The sequence below is a fragment of the Eleginops maclovinus genome, chromosome 12 (assembly GCF_036324505.1).
Source record: "Eleginops maclovinus isolate JMC-PN-2008 ecotype Puerto Natales chromosome 12, JC_Emac_rtc_rv5, whole genome shotgun sequence".
NCBI lineage: Eukaryota > Metazoa > Chordata > Actinopteri > Perciformes > Eleginopidae > Eleginops > Eleginops maclovinus.
Window position 1 is genome coordinate 7,312,096 of NC_086360.1, and position 21,759 is coordinate 7,333,854.

Sequence of the window (21,759 nt, forward strand, 5' to 3'; positions counted from 1 at the left end):
AGTACTTGTTTTTAGTAAACAAGTAGGATCCTAGGGTTCATTTCGCAATGTACACAGTTTAGAGAGAATTCATAAAAGTAGTTTGAACAAAACATGTTCTTGTTGGATTAAATGGATGCCGAGTTTTCCACTGGCTTCTATATATATATAGTTCTATAAAAACTACAATACTCCCATGTAATACAAATGATACAATGTAAAAATACTAATTAAAAGAGAGTTTGGTAACAAATTGAACAACGTATTATATTTATTAAGTTTATAACTATGTGTCATGTGTTCGAATACATTTTTTTGGAACTTGACAAGTGACATTGCAGGAGAGAGGCTCCGGGGGTTCATGTAGCGTGCGGAGGAGCACGAGCGGAAGCTGCGTTTGTTGTTCTCCCTTCTGTTTCCGAGACATTCAGGGTTTGATCGGCTTCAACAGCCGTGTCTGCATGTCTCTAACAATTCCCTCTGTAAATTGTCTTCTACCGCTCCCGAATGAAGGTAAGACCAATTCTGGCTTTGTTTTATTGCGGTGGACACTTTGTACATGTTGTCCTCGGATACATTTCACAGTTAAACCCGCTTCCCCTTATACCAACTCGGGCTACCCCCGCAGGAGGCGGCGTGCGCCCTGCTGCCGCTAGCCAAACAAATCCAGCACCGTGCTTTAAGCTCGCTGGGACTTTAACCTGTACGTCCTCTGTTTAAACGATATTTAATAGTTGAGCGTTTCCAAATGTTTAATTTGGCATAACCAGAGCGCATGTTTAACTCGCTGCCAGGTGTGACAGCTGGTGAGCGGTTGGCCGAACTTCACGTGAACGGGCCCGGGTCCATGCAGCGCTAGGTGCTTGTCACTTTTGACATTACAGCTATGTTTGGATACTCAGCTGTTGGTGCAGTTGCCATCGCTACATATTTTCCATTTGCAAAAGCTCCCTACAATCTAAAATAAATAACAGTTGGCAAAGCAAGTTGGGGTTTACCATTTGGTGTAAAGTAACGAAGTAGGCTACATTCACTCAAATCCTGTACTTTGAGTTTGAGAGAATTGTACTTTACAAATGTTAGGCTACTTTGTACTTCAACCCCATTACAATTCAGAGCTAAATGGTGTAATGTTACTCCCCCACATTTATGTAATACCTTTTAGTTACTTTACAGGGTGTTGGATGTCGATTTGAAATATAATGAACACTTAAATCAGACTTTAGTTCACCTGGAGTAAATTCACAATCTACCCTGCAGTATACAAAGTCATTAAAACTAGCTGCACCTTTACCAGCTCTGAGAACACTTTAATGATCAATAATTATAACCAACACATATAATATTCTTTAATGGGCCAATCTGCATAATAAGTACATTTTGATGCTAATACTTTTTGTAATTTTATTTGAGTAACATTTTGAAGACAGGACATTTAGTTTTAACAGAGTATTTAGTGGTCTGTCAGAGCCCCACAGAGTCTAAAATGTTTTTTCTCAACACTAGACGAGTGGGAAACCACCTTAACAACTTGTGGCTGTATGATAGTGATATGAACTGTTGCCAGCAGGCTTTAAAGTATATCTGCCTGCAGCCGCTCACTTGTGGCCCATGAGTGTATAAACAAGTTATGGCAACTAACTGCATAATATCAGGCACAGTTTTTGTTGTTGCCCCCTTCGCCAACTTCTTAAGCTCATATCCATGCGGTTCACAAGTCAGTGGATAATAAATAACAAGTAATGCAATAGCACATGTGCCCTCGAGCAATGCTGGCAGCAAACTGACAGCAGGGGAGTTTAAATAACACTGGCTGGTTCCTGTTAATAGAGTAGATGTGCTAGGTTACATTAGGACAACACAAGGAATTAGAACTTTTTTTTGTCTTACAAAACTTGATAGGATAACAAATCAGATTAATGTTTTTTAAACATTAAGTTCCAGAATCCTTGTCCCACACATCCTTTTAGAGGGCTGTACATAAGAGAGAGTCCAAATTATAATCAATCCCAGCTCCACTTTAGTTGAAAGTCTAGGTCAACGTAAAAGCGACTCCAGTTATTTTGAAGGCCACAATGTGCATTCTTTAGTTGGTCGGATTAAATCATTTATAGACCTTTAAAAAAAAGTGCAACAACTGAAACGTAAAGGTGGAATTTCTTTCATTTGTTTAAGTGTCTGGTTGAGCTGGGCATTAACGTTTTATTCAGCGTCACACTTTACTAAGATCATACTAGTATTGATACATGGAAAATAATAACATTTCTGCTCAATCCTCTGCAACATCGTCACATGTAAATAATACATTTGTAAGTTTAGTTTAGAAGCACAACGTCATACTTCTACTAATATCATACATTGATTAATCGTATGAGTCGTTTTTAAGGCAAAACTTCTGATCTTTTCCAGTTTTTTCAATGAAAGGATTAGCTGATAATCTAAGTTTTGTATCTCTGTCAATTTATTATATGGGTCATAGAAGTGACTGCTACATATTCCGTTCAACTGTATATTCTTAATTATAATATTTTCACGCTTTAAAAGATACCATCTATCTTTAGTACATTTCATATTTATGAACTCACTTTATCAGTGAAATGAGCCAGAAATGAATTGTCAAGTTAATCAATGAAAAACTGTTACAGCATTAACTTGATGCCTAAAACATAGCTGCCACTTTAATGTGTTAACCACTTATGTCATTGATACAGTATGAGACAATATTTTCTTATTTTTGTATTATTAGATTTTATTAAATTGATTAAGGAATCTTTAATTATATTACCAGTTTGTTGTCCGTAAGTTTATAATATGATGTTACTGTGTTCAATCCCTTTTCCTTTATTTAAAGGTTAACTGTTGAGTGCCATCTCAGCGGCAGCCAATGGGTGTTTTGAGGTGTCTTCCTTTTAGATTGTAATATCTGTCCTATTTGCTTTGTTTTTCAGATTAATAGGTATGCCAAAGGAAAAATATGATCCTCCAGATCCCCGCAGATGTTACACCATCATGCCAGCGGAGGAGGTGGCCAGTGGGAAGAAGTCTTACTGGTCCGAGCTCGAGGTTTCTGGTCAGTTCAACTATGTGTCTCTGAAACTGATCCCATGTAAAGAAAACCCAAATGTGCAGACAAACCGAACCCACGTTTATGAATCCCGACAGGATCTTTTTTTTCAATATGGAACATTTAGGAAAAGGTTGCTACTCCTTTATGAGTGTAGTTTTCTCTCTGCTTTTAATAGCAAACAGTTAGATGCGCTTCTATTATTATTAAGACACTTGTTATCCCATTCACACTGTATTCAGTGTCTTTATATGCTGCATGGTTTTAACAGTTTGTATGGTATGCAGATTCAAATGTGTTGTTTTGCAGGTCAATCAACAGCAAATAAGTTGAAGTTATTTCAACAGTACAATTATAATTTCAGTGATTTATTAGCAAAATGCCTTTTTTTCATTTTCTGATATTTCTGATATTTTCTTATTCAATTGATTTATATATCAATCAAGAAAAACATTCAGCAGATAAATCAATGATAAAAATAAAAGTCTACTGAATTAAAACATTCAGGCTGTCTGAATGATTCTTGGTTAGGATAATGAAGATCTGTATATCACATCATTAAAATGATTTTCACTACCAAACCACCGTTTAAAAGGACCACAGGGCGCCCTGGTTGAGATAATAACAGCTGAATGAATGTAGAACAGGAAGGGGAGTATAAATGTTTAACAACCTGTTGCTGGCTGGTTAAAAGTCGATACAAATGATCAGCTCCCTGCTTTTATCTCTACATATTAATATTATTTTTATCTTCATTAAAGTCATTGTCCCTGGAGTTTTCTGCCAGAGTCTTTCAGCGTGGTGTCTCATGATGCTCTTGGTTTTGTTTCACGTGGTTTTCAACTCTAAAAAAAAGTATGTTTGGGCTGAAAAACTGAATGTAGTTATTGTTTTTGCATGAAATTAAATCAAAGGGTTTGAAATTAAACAGAAACGCCGCAGTTCAGTCAATTTCATTATGTTGAAGTGCCACAGTTTGTTTTGTTTGATTGATCACAAAGCTTTTGATATCTGGGAATAATATTTGCTTTTCAAGACAGTCTGTTGTTTGTCTTTCCAGGACGAGTGAGGAGCCTGAGCACCTCATTATGGACGCTCACCCACCTGACGGTGCTGCACATCAACGACAACAACCTGAGCCGCATCCCCCCCGACATCGCCAAGCTGTCCAACCTGGTCTACCTGAATCTGTCGTCCAACAAGCTCCGCAGTCTGCCCGCTGAACTGGGCAACATGGTCTCTCTCAGGTAGGCATCACCGACACCTGACTGACACAAGGCTCAACCAAAGGGAAATATATATGATGGGACAGAAAAGTGAACCTACCATTATGCTTTGTTGCAGAGCTTTAGATTAGCTGAATATTCTGCGATAGGGCTGGAAGATGTGGATAATACATAAGGATCTGTGTTTTTTAATCATATGAATTGAATCCTTACAAAGCAGGGTTCTTAATCCTTATTATTAAGTAGCTATGAAGGTGTATTAGCTTCAGATAGACTTCAGGACAAGGACAGTGGATTTTCTCCCCCTCGATTACATTACAAGTGGTTCTCTTAGTGGTTGGGATTAATAGTAACAAATATTTATTTTATGACAGACTTGTGTGAACACTAAATATCTAAATGTCCTTTTAATTATGTGCCTGTTCTATCAAGCAACGCTATTCTGTAATTGTTCTTTAATTTTGTTTTTGGTTATACTGTATATGACAGGGACAGGAAATATTTACACAAAGGATGACATTTTTCTAAAGACTGTATTTGTACAAAACCTTCCCTTCACCTCAGTGTGTGTTTTGTCTTATTTATTTATTTAGTTGGTAGGGACAGTGCTCATTGATTAACAGTCAAGTTGCTGTAAATAAGCCAGAGTTAGCTGCTATGCTAATTTCCATCTGTTGTCCCTAGCCAGATCTTAAAAGGCACCCTAAGATATAGAAATACATAAACTGATAACAAATAAAACCATAATTAAAAAGACTTAAACACACCCTCAAACAGACACAGACAATGCACGCCTCTCACTACACCCTCCACATAAAAGTTACAGCGTACAGTAAGTTACAGTATGAATAAAGAAAGGAGGGAAAGAGAAGAATACAAAAAGTAAGAAATTACATTCATGGCTTTAAGCATTTGGTATGTGGTTACAGATATGATGTTCCCTAATCTAAAATTTGAGTTTGCTTTTGAAAGTTGTAAGGCTGTTACACTCCCTTAATTCATTGGGCAGACCATTCCAATAATTGGTGGCTCTAATTGAGAAGGCTGTGTGTCCAAACTTGCTTTGTCTGTACTGCACTACGCAGTCCCCTCTGGCGGTTGATCTGGTGACTCTATTGACATTATCTTTCTGTTTTATGAATTGGTGCAGTGGGGGTGGAGCAAGCCCATGAAGTACCTTTAAAGATGAGAAAGGCATGAGAGAAATGTATAAAAAATATAATATTCTTTGGATTCATTCAAGGGATTATGTGCGGAAAAATCCCAAAGCGTAGTAATCAGAGGCATGTGACTAAAACACATTGCCCAAACACTCAGAAATAAGAGGAGGATAATGATTTTAGCGAGTAGGAGTAGTTATCCCACTGGGCCATGGAGAACCTCATTTAAGTGACCACAAAGAAGAACGTGATAGATTTGACAGTAGTGAGAATACATCAGTGACAAGGAATTACTGCATTGTTTAGTCAAAGTTGCGAAAGACAGAAAACAAAAAGATACCGTATATGATGTCCCTTTTTCTTGCAGGGAATTGCTTTTGAACAACAATCTTTTACGAGTTCTTCCTTATGAGCTCGGGAGGCTTTTCCAGTTACAAACCTTGGGGCTGAAAGGTGAGACTTTTCTTTTTATTACATCCAATACATCTAATTGCAGTTATTTGGACTGATATTGCAATTGAGGGATTGGTGATTCTAGCATCATAGTTCTCATTGTCATTGAAATATATTAAATGACCATGTTGTGAAAACTTATTTCTTTTCCTTTTTTAACCAAATAAATCAGGTTTTTTCAAGTCTTTAGAAAATAATTTATAGACCAGTATGTCTCTGCAGCTACTTCTCCGTAGTTCACCAGTAACAAATATTATGCTTCCTGCAGTTTGAGTCCATATTAAAGCTTGGATAGAATTTAGATCGGTAATTATTTCTTTTCAGTCCTTTCCTCAAACGTATTGTCAGGTGGTGAAATCGGCTTGGGTATGTTCACTGCTTTTCATTTGTATATATAGGTTGTGATATGATTGATTTTGCAGGAAACCCTTTGTCCCAAGACATCCTCAATCTGTACCAGGAGTCGGACGGAACCAGGAAGCTTTTGAACTACATGCTTGACAATCTAGCAGGTAAACAGCTGCTCCTCCTCTCCACACGGCTACTAGAACTCATGCATATTGAACCTGCACTTAATTGTAAACCTGAGCAGGTGTGAGATAGCAGGTACACTATTGTGTTTGTCACAGACAGTGAGCACTCATACCTCTTCCCCTCCCCCACCTTGCTCCTTTACAGTGCACCCAGAGCAGCTCCCACAAAGGCCGTGGATCACTCTGAAAGAGCGAGACCAAATAAGCCCATCAGGTACGTTCAGCGGAGTTAAGGGAACCCCATTATGCTTTTTGGGGATTTCTGGGTTTTCCCTTTTCCTGTGGTGGGTTTGTGTGCATGTAAATGGTCTGCAAGGATAAAAAAAGTACCCCAGGTTAGATTTTCATATAAAGATAATGAAGATAAACTTGATATAAACCTGAAGCATAATGAGAGAAGTAAAAAAAGAAGCAAATACAGGTATCAGATAGGTTTTCTACAAAAGTATCAAAATAGTGATTATTTTAAAAGTTCTGTGGAGGACAATCCAGACCAAAGCTCTGACGTATTGTTTGGCTTCATGCCTCTAAAATTAAGTGGAATAAAAACAAAAAAATGACATCATTAGACAAGATGACATTATTTAATTGTTAGTAATCGAAAGGAAGAAAGGTCACAAACCCTCCCTCGTATAGCTCAAAAACAAACCCTCCCTCGTATAGCTCAAAAATAAAACCCTCCCTCAGTTGTGTTTGCTCTGTCACGTCATGAATGTGCTGTGTTCTTTATAAAGAAGCCCACATAAACATACATTAAGAGCGGAAGTATTTTTTTTTTAAAAGTGTTATGTGTTTTGGCTGTTCCAGAATTTGAGTGGAACAAAAACAATTAGAAACGTATTATTTTTGACGTTAGGCAGATGTCCTACCTTCCTCATCCTACATTATATAGTGTAGGTACTTAATTTCGTCCTTTACCATTTTATTTAACATTTTTTACCATTTATTTCTGTATACAATTTTAGGTAATGACCTGCAGTATTTGCTTAATAAGCTAAAATACCATTCGAGTGGCAGCTCAGGTTATGGCCTGCAACTCGAATGGTATTGACTGGATGTTTCCTGTCATTCTGAAGAAATTCTGGAGGCACTTCTGAGATATCACATTTAATAAGAATAGGCCTGAAGGACGGACGAGATAACAAGATAGAGTCTAGAGTCTGTACGATAGTCATTCTTTAAATGTTTCTCTGCAGCCGCGTTTACCGTCATGTGCTACAACGTCCTGTGCGACAAGTACGCCACCCGACAGCTGTACGGCTACTGTCCATCCTGGGCCCTCAACTGGGAGTACCGGAAGAAAGGCATCATGGAGGAAATCACCAGCTGCGACGCTGACATCATCAGCCTGCAGGTGAACGAAGCAGACGTTGCTTCAGTGATTCCTGGGTTTCATCTTTTTACTAAAGCTGACTTTCTTTTCCAGAGAAACAGAAACAAATCAGACGACAATATGACACATATTTTAAAGTGCTCAAAAAAGTCAACTTTGCTTCTCAGAATGTGACGATGTTAAATGGGTTTGTTATTATTTCTCAATGATATGTATTTGTTCATTATGGGCTGCGACCATTATAATATTTAATGTAAAGGAGGTTCGAAATAAATTATATTTGGAGAGATGTATTTTATTTACGCAAAGTGGCTGTCATGAAATATGCAGGAATCTTAAGAAAACTTAAGTATTGTACACATTGCCACTAAAAGAAATGTCAGGGGTTCACCAAACTCAGTGGGGTTAATGTTTTGGAATTATCTGAGCAAATTTCTTAACCAATCGATCCACTAGATTTTTAAAAAATGGCAGAAGAAAACCAAAGCTCTGGTCCTGCTGATGAAGCTTCAGGTAAACAGAGGATCCCCATAATAATAGCGATTTATCAACGACCTTGAATGCCTGCATAAAATTGGATTGTGATTCATGTATTAGTTGTTACGATATTTCAAAGTGAAGGACCACACATCAAAACTTCTTTAATAACTTTTTTAAGTATTTAAACTATTCAACTTATTTATGTTCCAATAGAGGTAAGCTTCAGTGATTCACTTTCCTTGAAACTATAATGATATCCACTGGTAGACATTTTTGAAGGTTAGGAATTTCAGAAAATCCGGAACAACATCTGTAAACATATTATAGAACTTCACGTTACAATAATTGGTGGTAGTTTGGAGCCAAATGTGTTTGAAACCACATTATTTAGCTATTTAAATATACAATTCAGAAATGCAGGGTTCACTCAAACTATTACTATTTTAATTTAACCAAAGAAACTTTTAATATTATTTATTTATTATAATTGCTGCATCAAAATGAAGGATAGAAACATGTTTTTTCTCTTTTACACGAGAGAAAGCTTAAGTTATTAAGTAGAAATTAAAACAAATGAAATAGATACTGTTTAGTCTTTTTGCTGAAAAGGAAAATATGGCCTCCCTTCCCGACTCCAGGCCCATTGATATTCGGCCCCTGCTTACTCCTCTGCACATGCGTTTCATTGACTCTTTTAGGTGACATTTCTTGCCCTGTGTGTCTGCAGGAAGTGGAGACAGAGCAGTACTACACCATGTTCCTGGAAACACTAAAGGAGCGCGGCTACGATGGCTACTTCTGCCCAAAGTCTCGTGCCAAACTGGTTTCTGAACAGGAGAGGAAACACGTGGACGGCTGCGCTGTGTTCTTTAAGACCGAGAAGTGAGTTTACAGAATATGCTTAATCCAAATACGTGTGGTTTTTGATATCCAAGATTTCGTTCTGCGTTAAGTCCATTTTAAACTGACTATAACCACTTTTTTGGTCTGACTGGGTACAGTCAAGTGTGTGTGTGTGAGAGGACTACTCAATTGTATGAATGGACTTTGATTCTTTAAGGTTATAGAACATTTTGAATATGAAAAAAACAAACCTCTACAATTGTTTAACTAGAATGACAGGTTTCTCTCTCCCTGTGGAAGAGAAAACATCCACTGGTGGGAACTTTGGGATTTTACATCAGGAGACTGTACTCTCCTCCATGGATATTAATGGCACTTTATGGATACTCCTGCAGATTTACTTTGGTCCAGAAACACACTGTGGAGTTCAACCAGGTGGCCATGGCCAACTCTGAGGGCTCCGAGGTCATGCTGAACCGCGTGATGACCAAAGACAACATCGGGGTGGCCGTTCTGCTCGAGGTCAACAAGGATATGTTCTCCGATGGTAAGAACCATTTCTAGAAACAAAGCATTTGACATAAATATCCCTTGGCGACACTTTTTAAGCCACAAAGTAGTCCAGCTTCCCAGAACAATATTTCTTCTTTTTAGTAATGCCTTTGAATTGAACATTTAGAGAGGTGATGTCTTTATTGCTCGTCTTGTTAAACAGACCACCACCCACATATTTTACAGAGAACGACAGCAATCCTGATCCTCATAACTGAATAGATAAGTAATAAATACAGTTATTCCATTAATCAACCCTCAGACATTTGTAACTTAAAGTTAAACTGTTAAAAAGTCATTTTTATAACATTGATACAAGGATCCAGGGTGGTGCCCTAGTAAAAGCAGTGTGGCCAAAAAGAAATCAATATTATTGCAGTCACCTTATGATCAACAATCTGACAATAGTAGTTCTAAATAAATAAAAGTAACACAGGAATATCTGCAGTGGTTCTGCCACAAGGTGTCAGTGGTGACATTAAATGTCGATCTATGGATCGATATAGGATGAGAAAAATGTGCAGTGTTGGGCAAGTTACTTCCAAAATGTAATACAGTACATATTACTTATTACTGTCTTTTTAAAGTAATGAGTTACATTACATTATTCCTGTCTCTGATATGTAATACGTTACACTACTTTTGAGTTACTTTCACCAAAATACAGTATCTCACAAAAGTGAGTACACTCCTCACATTTTTGTAAATATTGTATTCTATCTTTTCATGGGACAACACTGAAGATATGACACTTTGGTACAATGTAAAGTAGTCAGTGTACAGCTTGTATAACAGTGTAAATTTGCTGTGCCCTCAAAATAACTCACAACACAGCCATTAATGTCTAAACTGCTGGCAACAAAAGTGAGTACACCCCTAAGTGAAAATGGCCAAATTGGGCCCAAAGTGTCAATATTTTGTGTGGCCACCATTATTTTCCAGAACAGCTTCAACTCTCTTGGGCATAGAGTTCACTAGAGCTTCACAGGTTGCCACTGGAATCCTCTTCCACTCCTCCATGACGACATCACGGAGCTGGTGGATATTAGAGACCTTGCGCTCCTCCACCTTCCCTTTGAGGATGCCCCACAGATGCTCAATAGGGTTTAGGTCTTGAGACATGCTTGGCCAGTCCATCACCTTTACCCTCAGTTTCTTTAGCAAGGCAGTGGTCATCTTGGAGGTGTGTTTGGGGTCGTTAACACGTTGGAATACTGCCCTGCGGCCCAGTTTCCGAAGGGAGGGGATCATGCTCTGCTTCAGTATGTCACAGTACATGTTGGCACTCATGGTTCCCTCAATGAACTGTAGCTCCCCACAGCCGGCAGCACTCATGCAGCCCCAAACTATTACACTCCCACCACCATGCATGACTGTAGGCAAGACACGTCTTCGTACTCCTCACCTGGTCGCCGCCACACACGCTTGACACCATCTGAACCAATTAAGTTTATCTTGGTCTCATCAGACCACAAGACATGCTTCCAGTAATTCTTGTTCTTAGTGTGCTTGTCTTCAGCAAACAGTTTGATGGCTTTCTTGTGCATCATCTTTAGAAGAGGCTCCTTTCTGGGACGACAGCCATGCAGACCAATTTGATACAGTGGGCGGCATATGGTCTGAGCACTGATAGACTGACCCCCCACCCCTTTATCCTCTGCAGCAATGCTGGCAGCAGTCATACGTCTATTTTCAAGAGACAACCTCTGGATATGACGCTGAGCACGTGCACTCAACTTCTTTACCATGGCGAGGCCTGTTCTGAGTGGAACCTGTCCTGTTAAACCGCTGTATGATCTTGGCCACCATGCTGCAGCTCAGTTTCAGGGTGTTGGCAATCTTCTTATAGGCTAGGCCATCTTTATGTAGAGCGACAGTTTTTTTTCAGATCCTCAGAGAGTTCTTTGCCATGAGGTGCCATGTTGAACTTCCAGTGACCATTATGAGAGAGTGTGAGAGCGATAACACCAAATGTAAAACACCTGAGACCTTGTAACACTAACGAGTCACATGACACCGGGGAGGAAAAATGGTTAATTGGGCACAATTTGGCCATTTTCCCTTAGGGGTGTACTCACTTTTGTTATCAGCGGTTTAGACATTAATGGCTGTGTGTTGAGTTATTTTGAGGACACAGCAAATGTACATTGTTATACAAGCTGTACACTGACTACTTTACATTGTATCAATTGTATCTTCAGTGTTGTCCCATGAAAAGATATAATAACATATTTACAAAGATGTGAGGAGTGTACTCACTTTCGAGATTCCACAGAAGACAGAGGCTGCATTTCTTCAACACTCTGCCACGAGTCTCTGAACTTCTCGGGGTTGAAGCAGCAGACCCAGAGAAAGTTACCTTCTGTTGCTTCGGCCTGCGCGCACTCCTGTCTTTTTCTTTTCTCCGAGCCTGCAGCTCTGCATTGTGAGCCTGCAGCTCTGCATTGTGAGCCTGCAGCTCTGCATTGTGAGCCTGCAGCTCTGCATTGTGAGCCTGCAGCTCTGCATTGCGTATCTGTTTCTGCAGTCCTCTTAACCAATAGTAAAAAGGCTTACTGAGTTACTATTCTACCGGCACGATTATTTCTCTGGTGTCGGAATGTGTCGCAATGTTGGTGAATTCTTAAAAACAAAACACCACATAATTTCAGGTTAAAATGTTGTTACTGAGAATTGTAACAGGTATTATATTACCCAAATTTCATTACTGTAACTCTGTTACTTTTGTAACGCGTTACACCCAACACTGTCCATGTGTAGAACAGTGTAACTTCCCTGTTGGTGGTTGATTCATTCCTCCTCTTTCACGCACGTTCTGTAAACCAACGCGGTGCTTCCTTTAAATGGTTTTATTTTTACAGCGAGAGTCATTCTGAGTTTCTGAAGTTGCATCAGCGCTCTGTGCTTTACTGTCACTGAACTCGCCATAATAACACCATGTTAGGGTTTTTTGGAGGGTGTTCTACACTAAGAGTTGACTGTTGAAAGTTGAATTTAATTCTACTATTTCTTCACTCCCTATATCATAGGTGTCAAACTCAAGGCAATTATATGTGGCCCGCGAGAGTTTTCAAAGAATATAATACGGTTATTATACAGCTACACGCCGCTTTACAGAAGCTCGTTGCTCATAAACTACATGTCCCACAATTCATCTGACATTTGACATGCGCACTGAAGCGACTTCAGTCACTGTCGAGTGAAGCAGTAGTGAGTGACAGAGCTTAGTTACAGCGGCACAGCGACACCAAACACGGAGCAAAGTCTGCTTCAGCAACCAAGACAAGAAACACCGGAACCAGAACCGACAGACGGTTGCTTCCTCACAGAATGTGCCGCTCTGTCAGTCCGCTGTCGCTACATCTCATTCAGAGACACACATTTAAAAAAAAACTTGCATTACGGTTATTTCCACTTTTGTGATATGAGAAAGATGTGAGGTCTTGACTTGCAGCTTATGAATTAGTTTTCTCTATATTCAGACGATGAATACTTGTAAATATGTGCGTAAAGTTTGTGAAGGCAGGAGGAAAACTCCCGCGATCACCGTCTCCTCTCTGTTCCTCCTCACCCCCCCTCCTCATCTCTGAAAACAATGAATGACAGGCGATACACCAGGGTCTGGAACAGGGGGTTTCAAAGTCTTTCAGGCTATTCAAATATTGCAAAATTCAAATCATAAATACTTAAATAGTGCTTGATCTAAAAAATAATAAAAAGTAAGGCTACTTAATCTCATAAATTCATGGGATTTATTTAACAGACAGAGAAATGTAAGTGTGCTCCCACATACAGTATTTCTGTGTCTACGTGCACCATATGTCAGTGCACAACTATGTGTTAATGCTACCAAACTCATCTTTTAAATAAATTGTACAATTGTTGCATATTTTCCCTTGCAATTATTTGCCTTAGACTAAAGCTTTCAGATGTAGTTATTACCAAAACTAATAATTATCCAATGCAGAGGCAATAATTATTTTATATTTATAATACATTTATATTGTCTTAAAGTTCAAACCGGCCCTTTGAGTGCAACCATAATGCTATGGCGATGAATTGAGTTGACACCCCTGCCCTATATGCTCCATGTCTGTTGCATAATCCAATTTACTCTTCTGTTTTTAGGCATGAAGCTGCCACAGGAGAGGCAGCTGATCCTGGTGGCCAACGCCCACATGCACTGGGACCCCGAGTACTCGGACGTCAAGCTGATCCAAACCATGATGTTCCTGTCAGAGCTGAAGAGCATCGCTGAAAGGGCTTCGAGCTCCATGGCGACCGGTTCGCCCACATCCGACCCGTCCTCTATCCCCATCGTCCTGTGTGCTGACCTCAACTCACTGCCCGACTCCGGTAGGGACTGTCACTCCTTACCGGGACCTTGGTTCAGTATTGTTCCACTTGGAAATCACATTTCAATGTTTTGTGTGTAAGTGAGCAATTTGGACAATAAATCCAGAGAATTGTCCAGCTGCTCGACAGTCTGCAATGTAATCCTTCGGGCAATCGTCCTCCTTAAATGTGCGTCCAATAAAAAGTGCTTTTCTCTGTCACTGACGGGCTCCAAATGAAAAGTTATAACCTTTCGCTTGTGCCTGTTGAAGAAAACTCCTGAAATCTTGGTTGTAGACATTTGCTGGATTACTGTGGCACTCCTTTTGAAATGAAAACTTTACCTTTTTGAAATGAAACAGGTGTGGTGGAATTCCTGAGCAATGGAGGAGTTGCCGACAACCACAAGGACTTCAAGGAGCTACGCTACAATGAGTGTCTGACCAACTTCAACTGCAACGGCAAGAACGGCAACTCAGACGGAAGCATCACACACAGCTTCCAGCTGAAGAGCGCCTACGACAGCAACCTGATGCCTTACACCAACTACACATATGACTTTAAGGTAAAAAGCTCCGTCTGTCTGAGAGTTTGAACAGCTAATTGGATTTTTATTTTCCAATGTTGGCTGCACAGGTGTAAACTTCTGGATGTATGTTGCCTGTAGTCACATGCGGTCATTGGTTTCAATTAGCACACATCTTAACAAATTAATTGTCAGATCGCATACAAATGAGCATAAACCTGCCTTGAACAATAAAAAAGAAGTTAGTAAAACAGGGAAATGTTCAGGAATAATGACAATAAGGTTTTTGTAGTAAGGGAGCTAAATCATGTGAAAGTGATTTATATAGCTATTTAAAGCTAATGTTTGGCCTTGAAGTCAGGTTTGAAGGCCACATGTGATAGTGAATAAAGAAACAGACTGTTGCAACCACAAAATGTAGGGGCTGAAAATCAAAAAGTGCTCCGGTACACTGCAGGCAAAAACAGAGAAGCCAATGCTTTGCAACAACACTACATTATGTTCCAATAACCTGTCTGTAGCACAGGAAATTAGAAATTGTCATAAATGTATCAGTTATGTGGTTGATTAGATTCAGTTATGTTGAATGTTCTGTTTCGTTATGAGTGTGTCTGAGCCATTACATAAACCACAGTGCTGGTTAGTCTTGTGGTTACTGCTTTGTTTTCTAATGACTCATGCAGGCACACAGATTCATTTACTTTTCCTCCTGCTTTTTCATCAGTAGCAATGGACTTCCCCCTTATTCAAAACCTTAAACATGCAGAGGTTCTTACAGAATCAAAGAAGAACCAACAGATTCATGAACGTCTACGAGGACCTCACTGATTACTCATATACATTTTATTATTGATAAATAAAATTAAAATAAATACACATTTCTCTTTGACCTTAAACAGAGGGCAGTGAGTGGAGAAAGGTATAGGCTAGCTATTTCCCATGTTGTCCAGTATTGGCGCTAAGCTAACAGCCTCCTGGCTTTAGCCTCTTGTTTGGTCTACATCAGAGTGGTGTCAATATCATCCAATAATTCTTTCAGAATAAGAGTCAATCTGTTCATTCTATGATTCTAATGTAATATTCTAACGTGTGGTCGGATAAAGTTTCTAAAGTACTCAGTTTACAGTCTTTTCCGTCCCATATGGCATCATATTAAAGTTGGATGCCCCCCCCCCTTGAGCTCATACCACCTGTTGTGTTTGTGTCTGCAGGGCGTCATTGACTACATCTTCTTCTCAAAGACCCACATGAGTGTCCTGGGCCTGATGGGGCCGCTGGACAGCCAGTGGCTCATCGAAAACAGCATCACCGGCTGCCCCCACCCCCACATCCCCTCGGACCACTTCTCCCTGCTGGCCCAGCTGGAGCTGCACCCTCCCCTGCCCCACCCGCTCCCCCCCCTCAACGGGCTGCACCTGCCGGTCCACAGGTAGTGCAGCCTGAGAGAGCCCCTTCCTGCGTCACCTTCAGAACACTGCCCCCCCTCCCCTTCTGTACAGATTACCGTTCATGTTAAAACTCTGACACCATCCGACCCTGAGACACCCCTCTAAAGGAGTGAAGTATTTGCCCGTTTGTTGTGCCTCTTGTTTTTGCACACTGTAAATGTTTTTTTACATGTTCTCCTCTTGAAAGGCTTCATACCAAAATGTTGGGCTTGGGATGAGGTTGCTATGGTGACCCCCAATGTCAATTGTTTCTTTTGCCTTATATAATACAAGCTTGTAGATGTTGCTCCTACAACAAGAACCCTTTAACTTAAACTACCCAATTTTTAAAGATGTCATCCGCTTTAGGTGTTTTTTGACATTTCACAGAAGTTTTTAGAGTAAAACACAACATATTACTAAAGCTGCATCGCATGTACAACCTGTTGGAGTCTATAGAACGGGAACCTGCTTTCACTCCTTATTTAACTGACAGGTTTTTTTACGGCACGAGAAACAGGGAAAATTGGAAATGTTTACACAGATGTGAAAGCTTTGTTTACAGCTGCAGTTTTTGTAAACAGAGGTCTATATATTTTTAAATGTGATCAGCAGAGAAACGCCAAAATACTTATTTCAATTGAATATGGAGAAAATTACAATTTTTAAGGTTAACAAGTACTGATTGGCTATTTAAGTACTCGTGGTGCTATGTGAATGCATCTTAGTTTCTACATTCCCTTCTCTGGTTTAGTTTTGTTCAATAATTCCCTTTTATCATTGCTAAATATTATAGTCGCATCATCTGCAAACAGTGAGTTCCTTGCAGTATGATGTAGTAATACAATTTGTTCAGTCAAAGTGAGAGCTCAAATCCCAAATAATTATAAAGATTGCAAACAAATAACCCCCTAGTCTTTGACCAACAATATACTTTAAGATTTTGAATTCATTCTTTCAAACACCTACGGTCTTAAGAGTATCGTCCTATTTCCCCTCACCTGACTGGCCAAAGATTCCCCTTAAATGAGTGACTTATGCTCTGTCCACAATATCAAAACATGTATTTCATGGTGCAAGAGAAAGGAAAAAAAACTTCAAGAATCGTATCAGTTATTCGTGAGCGGCAGCAGAATGTATTTACTAAAAGCTCAGCATCAGATTGGTTGTTGCTACACCCTGTTGACTTTGTGTTTGTGTCAGATTATTAGATCTAATAGCCCTTTATGTCAGTTGTAACTCAGGGCTATGCTATGCATCCAACATACCTCTCAAACTGAAGAGCAAAACCAAACAGGAAGCTATTGGTTTGAAATTCTTTATAAAGCACAGGTAATATATGTACTCGCATTCATATATGTTGTTGTCATAGAAATCCCACACCTTGAAGCATTTTTTTTTTTTTTATATCACTGCTGCTTTTCTAAATTAAAGAAAAAATGATAACTTGGGAAATATCAATTGGATATCTGGTGCAAAAAGATAAATATTGTTTATTGACTTGAAAAAGCTGTGGTTTCGCTTTTAAAAGAGGCTGTAGTATCAATGTGGGATGATGGGATAGGACTGGGTATCAATACTGATGCAGTAACTGAGTTTCAGTACCAATACAACTATTATTGTATGTTTAAACCTGGTGACATGAGGCAGCGGGCAGCAAAAAATAAAAATCGTTCTATTTTACGTGATTTAATTACATTTCTCCAGAAGCTGTTTAAAATCCAAGCAGACAAGCACTTTGAGACATGCAGTAGGTGGCAGCAAAGGGACACGCATGGGCTTTAATTTGGCGAAAGATGTTGGGAACCACTGGTCTACACACAATCAGGCAAACCTTAAATAGTCTTTTGATTTAAATCACCAACAGTTCAACTAAAGAATTGGTTCAATGTTAACAAATCTGGTCAGATATTTGATGCCAGCTTTCATTCATTAACGTGTCTCGATATCGATTGGTACAAAAGGAAGTATTTAGGTTTGATACCCAGCCCCACCTATGCAGAAGGACTCTCACACCGAGGTGTCTTTGAAATAGTGATGTTTTGAAATCGAATTAGTTAAATAAGTCAAAGAATTGGCTCAGTTTCGCTCATTTCTGGATAAATGGGGTAACCTCAGCTTTATAGCGTAGACAGATGAGTTCACCCGTGGACGGCAGTATCAGCTTTGCTCATTTGCAGATGATTTGATGCTAACACTTACGGATACTCCTATATTTGTGAGCATTTCGAGGCCTATACTTCACTCCTGAACTCACGGACCTTTTCTGATTTTGTACAACAGCTGTTCATAAGTGAAATTGCATTTGATAACGGGTGTCTGTCCCATTCACAGATTAAGGGGCATACAAATCAAAGATGTACCTGTGGTTAAACTTTTTTTTCTTTGCTATGTGCACTCATGTGAATACCACATCAGTACTCTTATGGAGACAACTCTGCTCTCTGTCAAACTTTGTTTTTAAACTACGGGCATTTTCTGTCTCTAACAAACATGCAGTCTCTCAATTGGTACTTTGTACAATTCAGTATTACCACGTTTTTGAGAAAAAAGATAAATGTTCTAGGTTTTAAAAGCAGTTTGTCTTGATGGTTTTTATTTCTCCACTACACATCTTAAATATCCACTCTCTTCACACACATCATCCAACATCCACAGCTACCTTTTCCACATAATATCCAGCTATCATTACCTAAAAGCATTTGCCCTGATTATTTTGTATCTGTAAAGTGCAACTCGCATACTTTTTCTACAAACAACGTGCCTAGTTTGTAAAATGTATCCAAAAGCCGCACTGCCCATGAGACTAAAACACTCAGAGGTTAACCTCCATCCATCCATCCATCCATCCACCTTTCTCATCTCTGTACACATCCATCCAATCATCCATCCATCCACCCATCCATCCATCCATCCATCTTTCTCATCTCTGTACACATCCATCCAATCATCCATCCATCCACCCATCCATCCATCCATCCATCTTTCTCATCTCTGTACACATCCATCCAATCATCCATCCATCCATCTTTCTCATCTCTGTACACATCCATTCAATCATCCATCATCCATCATCCATCCATCCATCCATCCATCCATCCATCCATCCATCCATCCATCCATCCATCCATCCATCCATCCATCCATCCATCCATCCATCCATCCATCCATCCATCCATCCATCCATCCATCCATCCATCCATCCATCCATCCATCCATCCATCCATCCAATGAATTGTTGCTCCCCTCAGAATGGGTTATTTTTTATCAAACATGTTTTTGTATGTATAACATCGAGGAACAAATCATTTCTTCCACATATCTGAAACGTACGCTCTCACTTGTTTGTGTTTTCCACTGGTGATTTTGTTTTGAGGCTGTTTTTCTGTGTAAAGAGATGACTGTATTTTACACAGGTTTATGGCCAATGGGCTGTTGTGGCCAATGAGATGCCTGAGGATTATTTTAAAAGCATTTATCATTTGGAGGAAGAGTTTGTTGTCATTTTTATGTTTTTACATGTCTATCACAGGAAACAGGATTCTAAAGGATGCTGTGTAAGTCTTTTCTGGACATCTATTCATCTGTAATTTAAAAACACCACAAATGCCAAATAAGTGATAAAAAAGTATACACAATGTCAACACAACTTCCTAAATGGTGTATCATGAATATTTTCAGTAAATGCTGATCATTTGCACAACTGACTATAGGTTAATTAGCTCTTTGATGCCAATATAAAATGACTAAAAATGGAAAAAGTAGTCTTCCCACTGACAATTTGATAAACAACTTTCCTTTTTCTATCCTTCTTTCCCCACATTAAAGCATCTTTCAATTTCAAGAATTAGGATGAACAAGAAATGCAAAGCTGTTTTTTTCAAAACTGCCTATCAGCAGATTTGATTTAATCATGTGGGGGGGGGGGGGGAATGTGGTTAGGGTTTTAAACATCTATAGTTCAACCACTTACTGTATGTGTAATAACGATTTTAAGTTTCTGTTCTCTGACTCCAGACTAGCACCTCTTCACCACATGGGGTTTTTCAATCAAAACAGCCTCTGCCACAGATGGGAGAAAGCAGTCAGTGAGCATTTGGTTGGAAAGGAAACATGCAGCTTTGCGGGGTGAGAGCTGATAAACTGAGATAGAGCAGGGTTGTTTTTTTGTGAAAGCCGGGGTGTGCATCATCCTGCCTGTTAGGATGAGTGTCTTACGTGGGCAGAAGTGCTGAATTTGTGTTTTTCCTCTGACGAAGAATACACACTTTTCACAATTATTAAGACAGTTACAGCTGCAGGTTAAAAACGATGTAATAAGATAAGATAAGATGAGAAATACTTTATTGATCCCAGACTGGGAAATGTTTGTGTCGCAGCAGCATAATACAATACAAGTCATTGCACATAGTAGAAATAAAATCAAAATAAGAAATTAACAATTCTAAAAGTAGAAATAAAAATGAACCGGCGTTATATCTATATGTATATATACAGTTGACTATGTACATGAATAATCAGTAAACCGTTAGACAAGTAGACACTATTTAACTTAACAAAATATAGCACAGGACATTATATACAGGTGCATTTCAATCAATTAGAATATTGTGGAAAAGTTAATTTATTTCATTATGTCAATTAACAAAACCAGAACCAGCACCTTATCGTGGTGGAGAGGTTTGTGTGCCCCGATGAACCTGGGGGCTGTGTTGTCTGGAACCTTGTGTTCCTGGTAGGGTCTCCCATGGCAAATTGGTCTCAGGTAAGGGGCCAGACTAAGATTGGTTCAAAAAGACTCCATGAATAACACAATTGGAAGCGAGGATACCCGGCCTGTTTGTGATATTCATGGACAGGATTTCGAGGCGTAGTCGTGGGGGAGGGGGTTTGCAGTTCGGTGGGCTAAGGATTGCACCACTGCTTTTTGCAGATGATGTGGTTCTAATGGCTTCATCGGTCTGTGACCTTCAGCACTCACTGGATCGGTTCGCGGCCGAGTGTGAAGCGGCTGGGATGAGGATCAGCACCTCCAAATCTGAGGCCATGGTTCTCAGCAGGAAACCGATGGATTGTCCACTCCAGGTAGGGAATGAAGCCTTACCCCAAGTGAAGGAGTTCAAGTATCTCGGGGTCTTGTTCTCGAGTGAGGGAACAATGGAGCGTGAGATGGGCCGGAGAATCGGAGCAGCGGGAGCGGTACTGCAGTCGCTTTACCGCACCGTTGTGACGAAAACAGAGCTGAGCCAGAAGGCAAAGCTCTCTGTCTATCGGGCCATCTTCGTTCCTACCCTCACCTATGGTCATGAAGGATGGGTCATGACCGAAAGAACGAGATCGCGGATACAAGCGGCCGAAATGGGATTTCTCCGCAGGGTGGCTGGCATCTCCCTTAGGGATAAGGTGAGAAGTTCAGTCATCCGGGAGGGTCTCGGAGTAGAACCGCTGCTCCTTCGCGTTGAAAGGAGCCAGTTGAGGTGGTTCGGGCACCTAGTGAGGATGCCACCTGGGCGCCTCCCTAGGGAGGTGTTCCAGGCACGTCCAGCTGGGAAGAGACCGAGGGGTAGACCTAGGACCAGGTGGAGGGATTATATCTATTCCCTGGCCTGGGAGCGCCTTGGAATCCCCCAGTCAGAGCTGGTTGATGTGGCCAGGGAAAGGAAAGTTTGGGGCTCTCTGCTGGAGCTGTTACCTCCGCAACCCTGACGGAAAAGCGGGAGAAGATGGATGGATGGATGGATGGACAATGTGATTTCCTGGATTTTTTTTTCTCATTTTGTCTCTCATAGTTGAGGTATACCTATGATAAAAATTACAGGCCTCTCTCATCTTTTTAAATGGGAGAACT

At 40.0% G+C, this 21,759-nt stretch overlaps 1 protein-coding gene across 1 annotated transcript; it reads left to right on the forward strand.

Moving 5' to 3' along the window:
• Positions 1–328: 328 nt before the first annotated feature.
• On the forward strand, positions 329–19,398 carry cnot6l (CCR4-NOT transcription complex, subunit 6-like). The gene is made up of 12 exons (XM_063897301.1): positions 329–492; positions 2,928–3,049; positions 4,104–4,290; positions 5,797–5,882; positions 6,305–6,394; positions 6,561–6,629; positions 7,612–7,769; positions 8,956–9,110; positions 9,467–9,618; positions 13,752–13,979; positions 14,321–14,523; positions 15,696–19,398. Exons 2-12 carry the CDS (start codon positions 2,938–2,940, stop codon positions 15,915–15,917), a joined length of 1,662 nt encoding a protein of 553 aa, XP_063753371.1. The 5' UTR covers positions 329–492; positions 2,928–2,937; the 3' UTR covers positions 15,918–19,398.
• The last annotated feature ends 2,361 nt before the right edge of the window (positions 19,399–21,759 follow it).